General features: G+C 22.8%; 4 protein-coding genes across 10 annotated transcripts; 2 read left to right on the forward strand and 2 right to left on the reverse strand.

The window, feature by feature from the left end:
- Positions 1 to 893: 893 nt before the first annotated feature.
- Positions 894 to 6,840, reverse strand: LOC123267696 (katanin p60 ATPase-containing subunit A-like 1). The gene is made up of 10 exons (XM_044732485.1): positions 6,751 to 6,840; positions 6,261 to 6,681; positions 5,153 to 5,282; positions 4,506 to 4,747; positions 4,303 to 4,424; positions 3,997 to 4,176; positions 3,772 to 3,914; positions 3,512 to 3,624; positions 1,313 to 1,439; positions 894 to 1,232 (listed from the first exon to the last, which is right to left on the reverse strand). Exons 2-10 carry the CDS (start codon positions 6,523 to 6,525, stop codon positions 1,034 to 1,036), a joined length of 1,521 nt encoding a protein of 506 aa, XP_044588420.1. The 5' UTR covers positions 6,526 to 6,681; positions 6,751 to 6,840; the 3' UTR covers positions 894 to 1,033.
- Positions 2,160 to 21,092, forward strand: LOC123267701 (putative cyclin-dependent serine/threonine-protein kinase DDB_G0272797/DDB_G0274007). Of its 4 annotated transcripts, none has more exons than XM_044732499.1 (6): positions 2,160 to 2,180; positions 17,987 to 18,114; positions 18,205 to 18,252; positions 20,023 to 20,297; positions 20,363 to 20,511; positions 20,852 to 21,092. In XM_044732499.1, exons 2-6 carry the CDS (start codon positions 18,007 to 18,009, stop codon positions 21,031 to 21,033), a joined length of 762 nt encoding a protein of 253 aa, XP_044588434.1. In that variant the 5' UTR covers positions 2,160 to 2,180; positions 17,987 to 18,006; the 3' UTR covers positions 21,034 to 21,092. The 4 variants fall into 4 exon arrangements, with proteins under 4 accessions (XP_044588434.1, XP_044588433.1, XP_044588431.1 ...); XM_044732498.1 differs by lacking the exon at positions 2,160 to 2,180 and adding an exon at positions 7,267 to 7,283; XM_044732496.1 differs by lacking the exon at positions 2,160 to 2,180 and adding an exon at positions 17,596 to 17,687 and having other exon boundaries at positions 17,991 to 18,114.
- LOC123267698 lies at positions 7,404 to 9,257 on the forward strand. 3 transcript variants are annotated; one of them, XM_044732491.1, is made up of 4 exons: positions 7,404 to 7,509; positions 7,591 to 8,080; positions 8,171 to 8,777; positions 9,220 to 9,257. In XM_044732491.1, exons 2-3 carry the CDS (start codon positions 7,609 to 7,611, stop codon positions 8,530 to 8,532), a joined length of 834 nt encoding a protein of 277 aa, XP_044588426.1. In that variant the 5' UTR covers positions 7,404 to 7,509; positions 7,591 to 7,608; the 3' UTR covers positions 8,533 to 8,777; positions 9,220 to 9,257. The 3 variants fall into 3 exon arrangements, with proteins under 3 accessions (XP_044588426.1, XP_044588424.1, XP_044588425.1); XM_044732489.1 differs by having other exon boundaries at positions 7,591 to 8,777; XM_044732490.1 differs by having other exon boundaries at positions 7,421 to 7,467; positions 7,590 to 8,777.
- Positions 11,638 to 17,298, reverse strand: LOC123267697 (uncharacterized protein C19orf47). 2 transcript variants are annotated; one of them, XM_044732486.1, is made up of 3 exons: positions 17,248 to 17,298; positions 13,640 to 14,752; positions 11,638 to 11,877 (listed from the first exon to the last, which is right to left on the reverse strand). In XM_044732486.1, the coding sequence occupies exons 1-3, from the start codon at positions 17,264 to 17,266 to the stop codon at positions 11,747 to 11,749; spliced, it is 1,263 nt and encodes a 420-aa protein (XP_044588421.1). In that variant the 5' UTR covers positions 17,267 to 17,298; the 3' UTR covers positions 11,638 to 11,746. The 2 variants fall into 2 exon arrangements, with proteins under 2 accessions (XP_044588421.1, XP_044588422.1); XM_044732487.1 differs by having other exon boundaries at positions 13,640 to 14,728; positions 17,248 to 17,279.
- Positions 21,093 to 21,300: the final 208 nt, after the last annotated feature.

The raw sequence follows: 21,300 nt of genomic DNA on the forward strand, positions 1-21,300 counted from the left end.
CAAATATGTACTTCTCAAGTGATTCAGCTGATTCTTTATGCATGAATTTTTGTAATAATTTAATTACAAACAAAATTACTACAATACTTTAAATGACGCGCGTGACTAACCAATGTGACATCTAAAATATAGCGGTAATGATTTTGTGGCTCCACCTACTGTCATATATTGAAATGTTAAACTAAAGACCAACTACTTATATCGGCGCTAAGTTCAGTACTTAGTATATTAACTACTTAGATGGTAGAATAACAGGGTTAAGTGGTGCCAACTTGGAAATAAGAAAATTCGCCCTAAATTTGTAAAATCTCTCGTAGAATCGAAAACAGGCGCAAGCAAAAGTTTTCAAACTGGCGATATATTAAATAATTGTTAAGATCCAAAAATTTTTTGTAATATATGCATAATTGGTAAAAAGAAACTTATTAACAATGATGTCAAGTGTTAGTGTCTTAGCAATAATAAAAAAATATAGAGCTAAATATGTGAGGAGGTTATGTTGACATATGATGAGAGAATAGAGACACGTTGTCTCACGCCATATATTGGACGTGTACTTGGCGCGAGACACTATCGTGTCTCCGGATTATTTCAGAATTATAACGTTTAATTTATGGTAAACGCATTAATACCGAAAATTTACGGTAAAGAAAAATAAAACGACTTTTTGTTAATAACTGATTTGTAAATAAAATTTTTATATTTTTACAAAAAAAAAATTATAACAATGTTAAAATATAAATAAAAATTTTTTAAAAATTACATTAAACAATTTTTACTAAAATTCGATTAGCTATTCATTAATTAATTACATTAATATACGTCCAATAAATTTATAAAAATTCAGTAGAATATTAATATCAAAGCATGTAATTTAAAATTAGGAAAAACATGGATTTAATTTATCTAACTTAATTTAATTAAAAAATGCCTTTAAAATTGAATAAAAATTATTTAGCGGATCAGATCTCACTCACATGCATTAGAAAAATTATTTTAATTATTATGAATTTAATTGATATTTTTATTGTTATCATGAAGAGCCGAATTCGTTCATCCATTTGTCATATTTCTCAAGATCTTCTTGTGAGACGCTCTTATTACATCTTTCAATAGCTTCATAAAAGTCAGCTGCTGATACTGGCAAGTCTAATTCTTCTTTAGGTAATTGCCGAATTTGATCGGGTTTTAATCCAGCTATTTTTTTCCTCATTGACATCATAGAAGCGTCCCTTAAAAAATTTTAAAAAAAAATTAGTTTAGAAATATCGAATTATTTTTTTTTCAAAAAAATATAATTATTTATATTTACCTGCAAACATTTGTAATATCTGCACCAGAGTAACCAGCAAGCTTTTTCGCAACATCTGATAGATTAACAAATGGATCAATTTTAACGTCGCGTAGATTTATTTTTAGCAACGATTCACGACCTTCACCTGCAAGATAAATATTTATTTTATTACTTATATTTAGGGTTTTTTTTTTATTTTAAAATAATAATTAATAACTAGCAACTTTGCAGTCACTACGTGACTGCCGTGACTTGTGAACTATAAATAAATAGAATTTTGCTTTATTAAATAATGAATTATGTTAAATTGCACTGTATTTTCTTAAATATTGACATTTTTAAAAATATAAGCTCATCCTTATGTTACACTCATCAAGAGCTTTCATTTGAATACCCACATGCTTTTTTGATATATTTTTCATATATACATATTAGGGTGGCGCAAAAAAATCGACTATTTTTTTTTTTTGAGTCTCGAGTGAAAAAATGTTAGTTTTTGATGTTTTAAGAGCTCTCTCCAAAGGACAGCTTAAAAAAAAATTTTTTAAATGTCGCTCCAAATTTTTTTAAATTTCAAAAATCGTCAAAAATCGAATTTTTTTTTTTTTTTTATTTTTTTTCTCGTTACGGTATAATTTTATAGACTAAAAAAAATAAGTTTCTGAAAATTTCAGTTCAAAATTTGAATTTTGAAAGGTCGCTCATAATTTTTTTCAATTTATTAGTGCATTAGTTTAGATTTTTTCGAGCGACCTTTTACTATTCAAATTAAAATTTCATGCATTTTTTTTTTTTTATTTAGTACAATAATCGATAAAAATACATCACGAGATGAACTAAAAATCAAGCACAACATAGAAAATATAATTTTTTTTTAATTTAATAATTTTATTTAATCAACTGCCAGGCGTGGGTTCGAATCCCAAGCTGGTCTTAGAAACCAGCTTGGTTGAGATTTGACCTTGCCGCGTAGGTTAAGATTTTTTCAAACCAAAAAGACCCCAACCTACCACTCGCAACACTTAAAGTCGGCGATATGACTAATTGAAGAAAAAAAAAAAAATTATGAGCGTCCTTTCAAAATTTAAATTTTGAACTGAAACTTTCAGAAACTTATTTTGTTTTGGTCTATAAAATTATACCGTAACGAGAAAAAAAATTTTTAAAAAAATTCGATTTTTGACGATTTTTGAAATTTTAAAAAATTTGGAGTGACCTTTTAAAAATTTTTTTTTAAGCTGTCCTTTGGTGAGGGCTCTTAAAACATCAAAAACTAACATTTTTTCACTCGAGACTTAAAAAAAAAAATAGTCGGTTTTTTTGCGCCACCCTAATACATATATATATAATATATATTTTAAATATATAAGCTCATCCCGATGTTACACTAATCAAGAGCTTTCATTTGAGTACCCACATGCATTTTTATATATTTTTCATATATACATATATATAATATATATAAATATATGAAAAATTGATGTGGGTACTTAAATGAAAGGTCTTGATGAGTGTAACATCAGGATGAGCTTATATCTTTAAAAATGTCAATAGTTCACAAGATACAAGATCATTTCTTAATTATTGACATTTTTTAAGATATAAGCTCATTTCAATGTTACATTTATCGAGACCTTTCATTTAAGTACCTACATGGCATTTTTTATATATTTTATATATATGGTATTTATGAAATATATAAATATATAAAATATATGAAAAATTGATGTGGGTACTTAAATGAAAGGTCTTGATGAGTATAACATCAGGATGAGCTTATATCTTTAAAAATGTCAATAGTTCACAAGATACAAGATCATTTCTTAATTATTGACATTTTTTAAGATATAAGCTCATTTCGATGTTACATTTATCGAGACCTTTCATTTAAGTACCCACATGGCATTTTTTATATATTTTATATATATGGTATTTATGAAATATATAAATATATAAAATATATGAAAAATTGATGTGGGTACTTAAATGAAAGGTCTTGATGAGTGTAACATCAGGATGAGCTTATATCTCTAAAAATGTCAATAGTTCACAAGATAGAAGGTCGTTTCTTAATTATGTATCTAGAAATAAAGCATTTTCGAATGCAGCCCAAATAAATTTTTCCGAATCTAATTTATATGTACGTAAACTTCAAGTATCATGTCGTCTTATGTACCGTGACTAAAATCCTGGTAAAAAATAAAACTTTTTTCTTACTATTTGGGAGTGGAATGTATATACGTTTTTCCAATCGTCGTCTTAAAGCTTCATCAATGTCCCATGGAAAATTGGTTGCGGCTAAGACCATGACAACTTTACTCGGATCATCACTAAAGAGGTAAAATTGTTAAATAAATAATGAAAAATTAGTTACATTTTTTTGGATAATTTTTAGTAATTTGAAATTTTATGCTTAAATTCAAAATTTTAACTCAATAATCGTTTAATGAATAAACATAAATTTTTTTAATTCATACTTATTAGAACTTATTCCATCCATTTGAACAAGTAACTCTGATTTTACACGCCTAGATGCTTCATGTTCAGACTCGGATCCACGTCTTGAGCACAATGAATCGATTTCATCGATGAATATTGTACTTGGAGCATAAAATCGTGCCTAAAAAACATTTTAATAATTTAATCTTCAAAGTTTAATAAATTTTAAGTTATATTAAAATTATTTTTCTCTAACTAATTACCATTTCAAAAAGAAGTCGAACAAGTTTTTCAGATTCACCGCGATATTTTGATGTTAACGTTGACGACGATACATTGAAAAATGTTGTTCCACATTCTGTAGCAACTGCTTTAGCTAACATTGTTTTACCAGTACCTGGAGGTCCAACCATCAGAACTCCTTTCCATGGCCTTCGAATACCCTAAAAAATAATATTATAATTATAAAAATTTTAATAAAATTTTTTTTAATAATTTAAAATAATCAGTGATTTAAAATCTTATTTTAAAATTCAAAATTTTACTTAATAATTTATTATAATAAATACCTTAAAAAAATCAGGCATCCACATTGGTAAAACCACGGCTTCTTCTAACAATCGTTTAGCCTCATAAAGATCAGCAATATCATCCCAGCGTATGTTAGGATTTTTTTGTACAATATCACGCTCTAAATAAAAATAAATAAATTTATTATTTAATTTAAAAAAGTAATTAAAATTAAAAAAATTAATTTAAATTAATTAATTACCTAACAAGTCAACTAAATCACGATCATTTCCAGAAGACTCAAACTTTTTCTCTTCTACTTCAACATCAGTACGGTCATTGTCATTTTTTTCTTTCTCATCTTTTTTGAAGTTTTTTTTATCTTCTTTTTTATTATTATTGCTATTTCCCTTAGCATCTGGTTTTTTAACAGCTGTTGATGATGTTTTACGTGGTGCAACACGATTTTGAGGTTTACGAACTCCATTTTGTGATTTCGGAGTTCTAAAAAAAAATTTAAATACTTTAAAAACATAATAATATTCTCCAAAATAAATTTTCAATATTATTTTAATTTTTAATTAATTTTTGATATTGTTTTTAATTTTAATTTGAACTAATTTTTAATATTATTTTAATTTTTTGAAATTAATGGTTTAAATTTTGATATTGCAGCAAAAAAAAAATTGGTTTTAGAAAAACATTTTTAAAACTAAAGTTTAATGAATAATTCAATTTTTTATTAATTATTAAAATCTTGAGAGAAAATTATGACACATTTTTTTTTATAAAATTGAATTTTGAACAACTTTTAAAAATTTTTTTTATACGACCAATATTTTTCCCATAATTTAAAAAATTCAACATTAATTTAATTATTAATTATTATTTTAAAATAAAAATAATTACTTCTGTTCACCAGGTGCTAAAGGAGGCCACACGTCGGGATCACGTGTTTGATGTGCGTTCCATGATGATCCACTGGAAGACCATAAACTTGAATCTCTTACTGATTCTTCATATTGTAAACAAGAGGGACCTAAAACATCGAACATTTTATTAATTTATGCGCCATTAAATTAAATATTCTAAAAAAAAATTTTAATTAATAATTTTATAAAATTTCAAGATATTTATATGAAAATTAAGTTAGCCGACATTGAATAATTAAAAAAATTTTTTTTATTAAAAAAATTATTACAAAAAAATAAGAAAAAAAATTTTATTGGTAAAAACTTTAAGTGCAATTTTTTAAAAATATTTTTTTTTGCTCCAATTTAATAAATGAAAAAAAATAAAACAATTAGAAACTTCGGCTAACTTTAGTATTATGATATTTATTACACAAGTAAAGATGACACTGAAGTTTACAGACATCAGAAATTTTTTTAGAATTTTTTTAACAGTAAAATTATTATGAAAAAAATTTAATAAAAAGATTCCACATGTGAAAATTAAAAAAATTTTTAGAACTTATTTTTACTGTTATTAATTTGTTATAACAATTAATAAAATTGACAGTTGTCAGTATCACAAGTACAGATAAAATTAATGAGAAAAATTATCAACTTAAAAATCTTACTGAATTTTTTTATCCGATTAAAATTTTCAAAAAAAAAAAAATTGAAAAATTTGTATTTATTGAAAAAATTTTCAATTGTAAAAAACTTGAAAAATTATAAGTGCAATTTTTTAAAAATATTTTTTTGTTCTAATTTAATTATTAAAAAAAAATAAAAAAATTAAAAACGTCGGCTAACTTTAAAAATATTCTCAGAATTTTATAGCAATTAAATTATTATAAAAAAAAATGTAATTAAAAAATTTCACATGTGAAAATTAATAAAAATTACAAGTGAAAATTTTTCGAAGCATTTTTTTTATTGTAATTAATTAATTATAAAAAATTTTTTAAATTGACAGCTAATGACTAACTTCAGTAATATTAAATTTTATCTTATCAAACTAAATTTCACAATAAATCTAAAAATGAATATTAAAATAATTAATACAATACCTAATAATTTTTCAGAAGGTACATCAACTTTAAATAATTGCGTAGCACGTAACGCTGCTGTAACTTTATCATATTCATCAACAATTTGATGCTGAACTAATTGCCACTTAGCTTTTCTAGCAGTGTCCGCAATTGTTGACAATAGTCGATTAATTTGTTGTATTACACCTTGATAATAAACACCTGATGTTTCGTAATTCCCAGTTAATGCTAGCTCACGTGCTAATTTTGTGTTATCAGAAATTTCATTTAACGAGACAGCCATTTTTTAATTTTATTTATTTATTTATAATATTTATTATCTGCTCGTTTTTTAATTAATTTTTGTTTATTTACTTTGATATGTATATACACACTGTTGTTAGATTCTGACCATTTATAGACATTCGAGATTTTTTTTTCAGTCTCTCAGTCGCGCCATCTGTAATAATAATAATCATAATTACAACAAACATAAACAGTTAATTTTTAAATTACAGAATTTGCATACTTGTCAGTACAACATTTCTACAATATTATTTTTTTGTATTAATTCATTATGCAAATAATTAAAATTATTTACATGTGAATAATTTAGTTAATACATAAAATTACATATTTTACATAAATTATTCTTTCACAATTTTAAATAACATCAAAGCACTTCACAATTTTTTAATTTTATTAAAAAAAAAATTTCTTCCATTATTTTAAAAAAAATTGCATTTTACATTTTATTAATTTTTTACAATTTTTTTATTTTGCACTAATTTATTTATTAAATATCTATTTTAATTTTCATCAATTTTGAAAATATTAAAAAAATTTTTTTTTAACTTAAATTTTATTTATTTTATTTTATTGCATAACAAATTAAAATCTTAATCAGAATTTTTACAGTTAAAAAGTATGACACTGAAATTGGCATTAAAAATATTTTTATATTTTTCCAGCTGTTGAATATTATAATAAAACAAATTTAATAAAAAAATTCCACGTGTTAATTAATAAAAAATTATTATTATTATTTTTTTAATTAAATAACACTTAATAAAAATTGACAGCTGTCAGCTAACTTCACTTTTATAATCCCACGCATGCGCAGAAAATTACTGCGCATTAGTTTCTGCGCATGCGCGCCAGAATAAACGTCTGCGCAGCTTGAATTTAGCTGAGACGTCACTCCAGCGGCCATTTTGTTATTTTACAGTGAACTTACAAGCCGAGTGCTGCGTCACCTAAAAAATATTATTAATATTAAATAAAAAGTGTAATTAAATAAATAAATTTCTAAAAAATTTATTATTAATAATTAATAATAAAATTTTAACATTAAAAAATAATTTTTTAGTAAATTACAAGCGTAAAAATGACGGGAAAGCGCAGACATCAAATTAATGAAGAATCATCAGAGGACAGTGACTTTTCCTACGATAATTTATCAAACGCAACCTCCAACCCAGGGAATGTCGAACAAAGTGAACTCCAACCACGAAAACGCGGTCGAGGTCCATCAAAGCGACCGTGCTTGAATCGCAATGCTTTAATGGCGCGAGCTAATCGTCAAAAGAAAAAAAAATATGTGGAACATATTGAAAGTAAATTAATGCACTATCGTCAAGAAATAAAAGAATTAACAACAAAAAACCAGAAACAGTGCATTGATTTAAAAAGATTAACAGCTGAAGTGTCATATTTAAAAAATATCTTGAATAATAATTCGAGTATTACTTCGTTGTTAAAATCAATAAACGAAATTCTGTCAAGAGGAAGGAGGAAGGGAAAGGAGGGGGAAAGTGCGAAGTTCATTTGTGAGAAAGAAAAAGAGGCTGATGGAAAAGGTAATTTAAATAATCCTTTTTTACAGATGACACTGCAATCTGATCACAATTACAGTTCATTACATTCTGACGAATTATTTAATTTTGAAGGGGTTAATTACAATCCTGACAACGGCCAAGTGTCCATTAAAGAGTCAAGCTCACAAGAAAGCTCGGTTAAAATTTATAATGAGTTAAATAAATCACCTGTTGAGTCTATTGACAATATTGATTTAGGAATCAGCGATACTGATTTAGATCAATTAAATTCTATTGACTTATTCAGTCAATTAAGTGATGACCTGGATGACAATGAGCCCATTGACTTTTTCAAGGCGCAAAATTCTCCGGTTGAGTCTTTGGATTTGTTCAACAACCTGGATAACAATGGCATCTGCGTTCATGTTAATCCCAGGAGGATTTCTTTGGAGTTTTGCTCGGCTTGCCATGTCAACAATGCTAATTTAGATTGAGTTTTAAATATTTAAATTCATTGTTTATCTTATGGTCGGTAATGTAAGATAGAAGATCGCTGTATTTTTTTTTTTTTTTTTATTAATTATTGTACTAGGTTAAGGAATGTTGTGTAGAGTAAGTTTATTATTTTTATTATTGTAATTACCTCCGAGGCTGTACCAGTTATTTCATTTTTACAGGACTTGAGGCGGATCCGGTTTTATTCTTGGAAAGTTGGAATATTAGACGACGTAAAATTAAGGTGGGCGTCAGTTTAACAATTGTTAATCACTTTTTTATTTGTATAAACGATTTTATTATCTTGAATATTAATGATACTAAAGTTAGCCGACGTTTTTAATTTTTTGATTTTTTTTTTAATAATTAAATTAGAACAAAAAAATATTTTTAAAAAATTGCACTTACAGTTTTTCAAGTTTTTAACAAATGACAATTTTTTTTTTGTAGTCATTTTTTCAATAAAAAAATTCTTTTTAATTTTTAAATCTCGGCTAAATTTTCATTGAATATTAAATTAATAATTTATAAAAATTTATTTTTAATTTAAAATCAGTGAATTTGATAAGTAATTAGAGTTATTTTTTTTCGTTTGAGATAAATTCGTTTCAACAAATTAAATAGTGATTTTTGACGCATTTTTTTTTGTTAAATTTGTGTAATTAAGCCTTTTGGAATGGTTACAGTTGTCGTGTGGCTGAATGGATTTTGAAGCAGAAATATATTAGATAACATCAATTATACTTTTATTAATAAACAGAATTGTTTATTAACTAACAGGTTGAGTATAATGTATCACTTAAATTTATCATTTTTTATTGTTAAATTTAAAAAAAAAAAAACTAAAGATTTATTATAGTTTTCTTATATTAGTCAAATTTAGATTCTTTAATTAATTTTTTTTCTTGAGAATAAATTAGAAAAAAAAAACAAGAAAGTAAAAAAAAGTTTGAGTAGTATAATGAAATTTCTTTATAAATAATTAGTTGATAATTGAAAATAATATAATTTTTTTATTTTGTAATGCTTAATTTGAACGAAAAAAAAAATTTTTTTTTTAATTGTATAATTAAATTTATTGGTTCTTTAAAATTCTTGGGTAAAATATTTTATGAAAATTAATTTAGGAGATAGTACTTAAATAATTTTTCAGAAAAAATATATTTCATTCTTTATAAAAAAAAAAAAAAAAAAAAAAATCATAATTTTGAGTTATAGATGAAAAACTGAATTTTAAATTTAAATTAGAAAAATTCTTGGGTAAAATATTTTACGAGAATTAATTTAGCGAATATTCAATAATTTTCATAATTTTTTAAAAAGATAAATAATAGCAAAAAAATTGAGAAAAATTTAAAAAAAAAATTATCAATGCAATTTTTTAAAAATAATTTTTTAGAAAAAATATATTTCATTCGTTATTGAAAAAACAATAAAAATTCAAAATTTTAAGTTATACTTAGATAAAAAAAACTTTCAATTTTTAATTCAAATTAGGAAAAATTCTTGGATAAAATATTTTATGAGAATTTATTTAGTGAATATTCAATAATTTTCATAATTAAAAAAAAAAAGTAAATAACAGTAAAAAAAATTGAGAAAAATTAAAAAAAAATTATAAGTGCAATTTTTTAAAAATAATTTTTCAGAAAAAATAGATTTAATTATTTATAAAAAAAAAAATCAAAATTTTGAGTTATAGATGAAAAACTTTCAATTTTAAATTTAAATTTGGAAAAATCCTTGGATAAAATATTTTATGAGAATTAATTTAGTAGATATTTAATCATTTTTTTAATAAATGAACAATAGCAAAAAAAAAAAAATGACGTAGAAATTTAAAAAAATTTAGAAATGCAATTTTTTAAAAATAATTTTTCAGAAAAAATATTTAATTCTTTATAAAAATTCAAAATTTTAAGTAAAGATAAAAAAACTCAATTTTAAATTTAAATTAAGAAAAAAAAAAAAAATATTCTCATATCAATGGCTATTTAAGTTTCAGCTTTCAACTTGCGAAGACTGGTCAGCAATAACACACTGGGGCTCCATTTATTTATTATAATTAAATAATAAATAATCAAGATTGTTGGTAATCTAATATTCAGAAAAAAAAAAAAAACCGTCTCAAGTACCTACAATAAGCGATTTATTCTGATTCTACCCTGGTTAAAAATATTGATTGAAAAAAATTGAAAAGCAGTCACTCTATGCTGTACATAATAATAATAATTATTATTAGTATTGTAATTTTTTTCTATAATAATAATAATAATAATAATAATAATTATTATTATTATTTCAGAGAAAATTATAATCATAATAATAATAACAATAATAATAATAATAATAATAATAATAATAATAATGGTTATTATTGTTATCATTATTTATTTATTATTATTATTATTATTTCAGAAAAAAATACAAATAATAATAATAATATTAATAATAATAATGGTCATTATTGTTATCATTATTTACTATTATTATTATCATTATTTTTATTATTTAAGAAAAAAAAATTACTTGGATAATTTTCATAAAAAATTTTTTAAACAAAATAATTTTTTTTTTTTTTTTTCTATATTTATATACAAAGAAAAAAATTGAAATTTAAAAAAAAATTCGAATTATCATGTTTTTTAATTATTATCAATCAGTATTTTTAAACAGTGTATGTACAAGAGAGATAATTTTTTTTTTGCTAACTGTGATATAATTCATGTTCATTAATTGATACAATAATTATAAAAAATATTTCCATTTTCATATCGAAAGAAATTTTATAAAAAACAAATATTTCAATTATTATTACTTAATGAATAATCTTTTTTAATTTTATTATCACTCAAATTACAGATCTCGGAGGTAAATATAAAATGTTTTTGTGTATTTCTTTGATCTACATAAATGTATTATTACAATTAAAATACATATTTTAATTAAAAAAAAATATTATATGTTAATTTTTATGTACAAATATTTTTTTTTTACTAAGCTGTTGAATAAATAAGAATTTATTCAATCTTATAATTAAATTATTTTTTTTTTTGTTAATTCATACAACTCTAAACAATATTAATGATTAAACGTAACTATAGTTTTTAATGAATGACAAATGAAACTTTACGTTATTTTAATAATTATTAAAATATAAAAAAATACAATTACAATAATTTAGGTTGAGTTTTTATTGTTAGACAATGATATTCAAACACCAAGCCTACTGAAAACATCGGGTTTTTTTATGTGTGCTATAGTCGCTACTTTGTTGAAGGTTACTTGCTTCATGCCCATTCCTAGACGTGCTTTTGCTGGTAGTTGAGATAGTCGTTCTGAAGCTGTAAAAATAAAAAAAATTATATTATTATTAAGAGAATAAGCAAAATTTTGTTTCCAGAATAGTCATGATAAAATCAGTTTTTTTAATGAAATTTAGTGTATTTTTAAGGATTCATTTCAAAAATGCTCTATCTCTAGATACATGATTAAGAAATGACCTTGTATCTTGTGAACCATTGACATTTTTAAAGATATAAGCTCATCCCGATGTTGCACTTATTGAGACCTTTCATTTGAGTACCCACATCAATTTTTCATATATTTTATGTATTTATATATATGTATATATGAAAATGCATGTGGGTACTCAAATGAAAGCTCTTGATGAGTGTAACATCGAAATGAGTTTATATCTTAAAAAATGTCAATAATTAAGAAATGACAATGTATCTTGTGAACAATTGACATTTTTAAAGATATAAGATCATCCCGATGTTACACTCATCGAGACCTTTCATTTGAGTACCCACATCAAATTTTCATATATTTTACATATTTATATATTTTACAAATATCATATATATAAGATATATAAAAAATGCCATGTGGGTACTTAAATGAAAGATCTCGATGAGTGTAACATCAAAATGAATTCATATCTTAAAAAATGTCAATAATTAAGAAATGACCTTGCATCTTGTGAAATATTGACATTCTTAAAGATATAAACTCACCTTGACATTACACTCGTCGAGACCTTTAATTTGAGTACCCACATCAATTTTTCATATATATATATATATTTCACAAATACCATATATATAAAATATATAAAAAATGCCATGTGGGTACTTAAATGAAAGGTTTTGATGAGTGTAACATAAAAATGAGTTTATATCTTGGAAAATTTCAATAATTAAGAAATGACCCTTTATCTTGTGAAATATTCACATTTTTAGAAATATAAGCTCATCCCGATTTTATACTCATCGAGACCTTTTATTTGAGTACCCACATGGCATTTTTTATATATTTTATATATATACATATATGTAATATATATAAATATATGAAAAATTGATGTGGATACTCAAATGAAAGGTCTCGACGAGTGTAATATCAGAGTGAGCTTATATCTTTAAAAATATCATTAGTTAACAAGATAAAATGACTTTATATCCTAAAAAATTTCAATAATTAAAAAAATAACATTGTACCTTGTTAACTAACTACATTTTTAAAGATATAAGCTCACTCCGACATTACACTCATCAAGACCTTTCATTTGAGTACCCACATCAATTTTTCATATATTTCATATATTTATGTATATTACATATATGTATATATGAAAAATATATTAAAAATGCATGTGGGTACTCAAATGAAAGCTCCCGATGAGCGTAACATCAAAACGGTCTTATATCTTTAAAATATATATTATATATATGTATATATAAAAAATATATAAAAAATGCATGTGGGTACTCAAATGAAAGCTCTTAATAACTATAACATCAGGATGAGCTTATATCTTTAAAAAGATCAATATTTAAAAAAGTACAGTGCAATTTAAAAGTCAATTACTAAAAATTTCAATTTTTACAATTTACAATTTATTGCAGTCACGTAGTGACTGCAAAATTGCTAGCAAACATTAAATCCTTAATTTCTCTTACTCCCAAATACACAATTTATTTTTACAAATTGAAAATAAAAATTCAAAACTAAAAAAAAACCTTACTTAAAATAACATAAATCCCAGTACTATATTTAATCTAAAAAAAAAATCTTGTCAAGATAAAAATAACTTCAACTCACCTAATTTATTATTAGGAATTTTCCTGGTAATAGACGTAACGCTATTTAATTTCATAGCTTTAGTAGTCCGTACAAGTTGTTTAATACTACTCGAAACAATTTTCTTCTTACTTTCATGATCAGCGTGCATAGTTCCCGATTTTCCAGGATTTTTAATCAAACTTATCGACGTAGTCCCAACATTATTAGGTTTATTTTTTAAAATGCCTTGAGGTTGATTTAATTTTCCATTAATTTCATTTTTTAAAATCCCAGCACTAACATCTTTTTTATCTTTATCTCCTAAGCGTTTAAATACACCAGAATTGCGTTTAACAACGTCATTACCAATCCCGGTAATATTAAAAGTAGTACTGTCAATTAAATTAGTAGTACTAGTTACCGAACTATCACCCAGTCTATCAAAAACAGTTCTTTTTTGGTCAATTAATTTCTTCTGAGTGACATTTAAAGATTCTTTTGTTGCAACATTCGTCGGCCTATTCATAACAACTTTATAATTTATTTTACTCTCGTCACTTTTTAACCTTTTATTCATTTTTAAATCTAAATCTTCGTCACTCTCGTCAGAATCACTGTCAATAGTTTCAATTTCAAGCTTTCTTTTCTTCGCTTGTAAATCTTCAGGTTTTTTTATCGGAGCGACAACTCTCGTACTGCCAACAGTTTTTTTTTTCAATCCAGTAACAACAATATTAGGTTTTACCTTCAAATTATTTTTAGCAACAACTTGTGATTTAGTTTTACTACTATCCGCAATTTTTGAAACATTCGTTACTTTTGAAGGTAATTTTTTAACAACAGTTGATTTTGTTGGATTTATTTTATTTATTTTTGATAAATTATTATCGGGATTTTTATTGTTTAATGATAAAGTTGGGTCGACAGAATCTACTAAAAAACGCTCGCAAGTCATCTCTTCACTTACTTTTTTAGCGTACCGTAATATTGCTATCATATCACCCATCAATACTATTCCCATTTCTTTTAAACTTGGTTTGTCTAAATCCGGAAGCATGTCTGGCTTTATACGATTGTTGGAAAATACTACAGCGTGTTTTGTTGCTACGTCTAATGGAAAACCAGCTGCTGTGAAAAATTTTACCCAGTAGGCTAAAAATATATAAATAATTTAAATTATTTTATGAAAATTAAATTAGCAGATTTTTTAATAATAGTAAAGTTAGCCGACATTGTTAATTTTTGTAGTTATTTTTTAATTATTAAATATTATTTTTTAAAAATTGCACTTATAGTTTTTTTTTTTTTAATTTTTTTGTAATAATTTTGTTAATAAAAAAAATTATAAAAAATTTTTAATGTCTGCTAACTTAATTTTAATGATTTTTTATTATTTTAAAAATTTTTTATGAAACTAAAATTAGCCGAAAAAATTTTTATTAATTTTATTAGCAATAAAAAAATATTTTTAAAAAATTGTATAGTTTTTTAAATTTTTTGCATGTGCAATTTTTTCTTTTAATTTTTTTGTAATTATTTTATTGATAAAAAAATTTCTAAAAATTGTCAGCTGTCTGCTCATTTTATTTTTGAAAATTAAGTTAGCCGACATTTAAAAATTTTTAGAAATTTTTTTTTTATTAAAAAAAAAATTTCACTTATAAAACATTTTAAAAACTGTAAGTGCAATTTTTAAATAATATGTTTTTGTTCTAATTTAACTATTAAAAAAAAATTCAAAATATTAAAATCGTCGGCTAACTTTAGTATTATATTTTATTTTCATAATTTTTTTTTTAATGAATAAATTAAGTAAAAATAAAATGAATAAAAAAATTGACATGACATTAAAGTTAGTAATTACTTAACAAATTTTTAATTTTATTTATCAAAAAAATTTGTTCTAGAAAATTATTTTTAAAAAATTGCATTTTTTATTTTTTTAAATTTCTACGTGTCAATTTTTTTTTCTATTTTTTTTTGCCATAATTTATTTGCTATAGAATTTTTAAATTAATTTTCATAAAATTGACATGTAGAAATTTTAAAAAATTAATAAATTAAATTGATAAATAAATTAAAAATGCAATTTCTTAAAAATAATTTTTTGGAACAAATTTGCATGTTAGATAAAAATTAAAAAATTTTTAAGTGACAGATTATTATTATTATTATTATTTATGAAAATTAAATTAGACGACTTTTAAGAATTAAAAAAAAATTTTTTATTGAAAAAATTAAAAAAAAATTTTTTTTTTTTGGTAAAAAACTTGTGCAATTTTAAAAAAATTGTTTTTTGTTATAATTTTTATGAAAATTAATTCAGCAGATAATTAATAATTAAATTAGTCAAAAAAAAAAAATTTTTAAAATTGACATTTAGGAAATTTATTAAATTAAAAATGCAATTTTTTAAAAATAATTTTACGGAACAAATTTATTTGTTAAATAAAATTAAAAAATGGTCAAGTAACTGCTAACTTTTATATCATAATTTTTTCAATATAATAAATTGAAAACTTCGGCTAACTTTATTATTATTCAATTATTTATAAAAATTAAATTAGCTGACATCTAAGAATTTTTTTTTATTGAAAAAAAAATTTTTAAAAAATTTAATTTGTAAAAAATTTGAAAAACTGCAAGTGCAATTTAAAAAAAAAAAAATTTTTTTGTTCTAATTTTTTCAATAAAAAAAAAAAAATTTTTTGTTCTAATTTTTTCAATAAAAAATTAAAAAAAATTTAATTTGTAAAAAATTTGTAAAACTAGAAGTGCAATTTTTAAAAAATAGTTTTTTGTTCTAATTTTTTCAATAAAAAAAAAAAATTAAAAACTTGGACTTTATTATTATTTTTTTATGAAAATTAAATTAGCTGAGATCTAAGAATTTTTATAATTTATTTCTATTGAAAAAATTATTTTAAAAAAAATGTAATTTCTAAAAAACTGTAAGTGCAATTTTGAATAAATATTTTCTAAATCTAATTTAATAAATTAATCAAAATAAAAAAATAAAAAATGTCGGCTAACTATTATTATTCAATTATTTATTAACATTAATTTAGCAGATTTTTGATAATTTATTTTATTAAAAAATAATTTTTTTTTTAATTAAAACAAAAATTTTCATGTAGAAAATTTTAAAAATCCGTGAAATTTTTAAGTTTTTTAGTTCTAATTTTGAATAAAAAAAAATATAAAATTTTTGAGTGTCAGCTAACTTAATTTTTATCAATTATTTATGAAAATTAAATTAGCCGACATCTTAGAATTTTTAGAATTTTGTTTTTATTAAAAAAAAAATTTTTATTTCTAAAAAACTTAAGGTGCAATTTTTAAAAAATATTTTTTTGTTCTAATTTTTGAAATAAAAAAAATTAAAAACAGCTGATTTTATTATTATAATTATTTTATAGCTGATATAAAAAATGTTTTTAGAATTTTAAGCATTTACAGCATTCAAATAATTACAAAAAAAATTCATTAAAAAACCTCACATGTGAAAATTGGTAAAAATAACAACTAAGAATTTAGAAGTAATTTATTTATTAAAAAAATTTTAAAAATTAACAGCTGACGGCTAACTTCATTATTATTTTACTGATATTTAATTTTAATAAATAAATATTTATTAAAATACTTACATGAAAGTGAAGATGCCATTTTAATATTTATATTTGTTGTTTATTTTTATTCCTCACACAGTAGTTTATTTTTTCCTTTCTTTTATTTAAACACTCATAAAATCTTTAACTTTTTATAGTAAAAAAACAATTATTTCATTATTAATTCAAGAGTTTTAAATAATTATTTAATAATTAATTGTCAGATTGGAGTTAGCCTCTAGGTTAAAATTTTATAGCAAAGTATATTTAGTTTTTAAGCTGCGTTTTTATGTATAGTTTAGTTTGCCGCCGCGTGCTGCCCCCTGCAGCTGAAATTTAGTAACTATTAAAAAAAAACTACAAGTTGAAAATAGAAAAAAAAAAAAAGTAAAAAATGCATGGTCCTCATCCACGTCATTGAATTGACAATTAAATTTGTTACCATCAGAATTATTCACGTGAAAAATTAAAAAAATTAGGTTTTTATTTTTATTTTTCATTAATTTATGATAAAAAGTTATTTTTAAGATAATAAGGTAAGATTTTTCTAAAATTAATAACATATTTATTTATTTTTTTTAATTTTGAAAAAAAAATAGTGGAGAATTTATCTAGTTTTTGTTTTTTAAATGAAAACATATTGTTACTTTAAGTGTTTATTTTTTTAATTATAATTTTTAATTATTAAGTAGTATTTACTTTAATTTTAAATTCAACTAAATTAATTTATTCAATGTTTACAATTGATAATTATTACTCAAATATTTTTTTTCTCTTTTCAGTAATTGAAAATAAAAAATGGATTGGATTTTAAGAACTCTAATTTTAGGATATATTGTTACATTGTCAAGTAATGTTGAAGGACAAAGAGTTGCACCAGGTGTTCCACCGCAACATTATCAACAAGTAAATAAAAACACGTATATTTTATTTTATTTTAGAGTAAGAATTAAATTCTTGAGCTAATTTGTCACTTTTTTTTTTGTATTTTATTAGCAAGTTCCACAACAACAAATGCACCAACAGCAAGTTCATCAACAACAGGTTTGATTTTATATTTTTTTAATAAATTATGACAGATATGAATTTTAATGAAAATTAATTTTAGTCAATAAGTAAACTAGCAACTTTGTAGTCACGTAGTGACTGCAATGACTTGTAGACTGAAAAATTAAAATTTTGGGTTATTAAATAACGAATTTTGTTAAATTGTACTGTAATTTCTTAAATATTGACATTTTTATAGATATAAGCTCATCCTGATGTTACACTCATCAAGAGCTTTTATTTGAGTACCCACATGCATTTTTCATATATTTTTCATATATACATATATATAATATATATAAATATATGTATACATAAATATATGAAAAATTGATGTGGGTACGCAAATGAAAGGTCTTAATGAGTGTAATATCTAGGTGAGCTTATATCTTTAAAAATGTCAATAGTTAACAGGATACAATGTCATTTTTTAATTATTGACATTTTTTGAGATATAAACTCATCCTGATGTTACACTCATCAAGAGCTTTTATTTGAGTACCCACATGCATTTTTCATATATTTTTCATATATACATATATATAAATATATAAAATATATGAAAAATTGATGTGGGTATTCAAATGAAAGGTCTCGATGAGTGTAATGTCAAGATGAACTTATATCTTTAAAAATATCATTAGTTGACAAGATACAATGTAATTTCTTAATTATTCACATTTTTTAAGATATAAACTCATTTTCATCTTACACTCATCGAGACCTTTCGTTTGAGTACCTACATGACATTTTTTATATATTTTATATATACGGTATTTGTGAAATATATAAATATATAAAATATATAAAAAATTGATGTGGGTATTCAAATGAAAGGTCTCGACGAGTGTAATGTCAGGATGAACTCATATCTTTAAAAATATTAGTTGACAAGATACAATGTAACTTCTTAATTATTGACATTTTTTAAGATATAAACTCATTTTCATCTTACACTCATCGAGACCTTTCGTTTGAGTACCTTCATGACATTTTTTATATATTTAATATATATGGTATTTGTGAAATATATAAATATATAAAATATATAAAAAATTGATGTGGGTACTCAAATGAAAGGTCTCGACGAGTGTAATGTCAGGATGAACTCATATCTTTAAAAATATCATTAGTTGACAAGATACAATGTAACTTCTTAATTATTGACATTTTTTAAGATATAAACTCATTTTCATCTTACACTCATCTAGACCTTTCGTTTGAGTACCTACATGACATTTTTTATATATTTTATATATATGGTATTTGTGAAATATATAAATATATAAAATATATGGAAAATTGATGTGAGTACTCAAATGAAAGGTCTTGATGAGTTTAACATCGGAATGAGCTTATATCTTTAAAAATATCAATATTTTACAGGATACAATGTCATTTCTTAATTATTGACATTTGTTGAGATATAAACTCATCCCGATGTTACACTCATCAAGAGCTTTTATTTGAGTACCCACATGACATTTTTTATATATTTTATATATATGGTATTTGTGAAATATATAAATATATAAAATATATGAAAAATTGATGTGGGTACTCAAATGAAAGGTCTTGATGAGTGAAACATCGGGATGAGCTTATATCTTTAAAAATGTCAATAGTTCACCAGATACAAGATCATTTCTTAATTATGTATCTAGAAATAGAGCATTTTTTAATCCAGCCTTAATACTTATCTCTCTTAATAATATATATTATTATAAAAGAAAATTGTAAATACAATTTTTTTCAATTATTTTTCAGTTTCAACAAGTACCCCATCAACAACCACCCCTTCAACAACAACAACAACAACAACAACAACAGTATCAACAACCACCTCCACAACAACAACAACAACAACAACAACAACAATACCAACAACCACCTCCACAGCATCAGCAGCAGCAGCAGCAGCAACAACATCAACAACAGCAACAATTCCAGCAAGCTCCACCTCAACAACATCAGCCCCATAATCATGGACATACAGATCCACAACAAATACTCAACGCTGCTAATATAGCTCATGAAAAAGAGTAAGTTCTAGAGTACTTACCCCTGATTTTAATTACTATTAATCGATATTTTTTATTTATTTTAGACACATAGCAGAGCATTTGGATGTCCCTATGGACACGAGTAAAATGACAGAACAAGAATTACAATTTCATTATTTTAAGATGCATGATGCTGATAATAACAATAAATTAGATGGATGTGAATTGATTAAATCATTGATTCATTGGCATGGTAAATATATTTTTTTTTAATTTAATTAATAAATGTTTGCAATATTTAATGAATTTTTTTTCTAGTCCATCACTTATTAAATTTTTTAGTTAATCATAATTATCATAAAAATTCCGGATTTGATCAAATTTGCAATTTTAATATTAAGTTAAAAAATTTTTTTATTAAAATTTGATAATTCTATTTTTTTTTTCTAATATTAATTTAAAAAATTAAAAATAAAAGTCTACAAAAAAAATATGAGACTAAAATTAGCCAACGTTCAACAATTTTTGATTCTTTTTATGAATTAAATTACAAGGAAAAAAATACTTAAAAAAAAAATTTTTTTTATTTTTAGAAGAAACAAAAGATCCAAAATCGCCAAATGGGGAAGGAAAAATATTCCAAGACAAAGAATTAGTTGATTTAATAGACCCGATTTTGAATATGGATGATGCAAATAAAGATGGATATATAGACTATCCGGAATTTGTCCAAGCACAGCAAAAGTCAGCTCCGAGTAGAGAAAATCATAAATAAAAAATTTTTGTACTAAAAAAATTTTTTTGCACTTTAATAATAAAGATTAAAATTTGTAATTAAAATTTTTTTGTCAGTACTTACTCGAGTTAATTTTTAAAATTTTCTCCGATTTTTATACTTGGATATTTTTTTATCTCTTGAAATTAACAGTGTAGAAGAAATAGCATTTTTTCAAATAATAATAATAATATATTTATATATTAGTGTAGTAATTGATTAATATAAATTAGGGCTGTACAATTTGGCCGGTTAGGCCGGCTAAAA

The sequence above is a fragment of the Cotesia glomerata genome, linkage group LG6 (genome assembly GCF_020080835.1).
Source record: "Cotesia glomerata isolate CgM1 linkage group LG6, MPM_Cglom_v2.3, whole genome shotgun sequence".
Taxonomy (NCBI): domain Eukaryota; kingdom Metazoa; phylum Arthropoda; class Insecta; order Hymenoptera; family Braconidae; genus Cotesia; species Cotesia glomerata.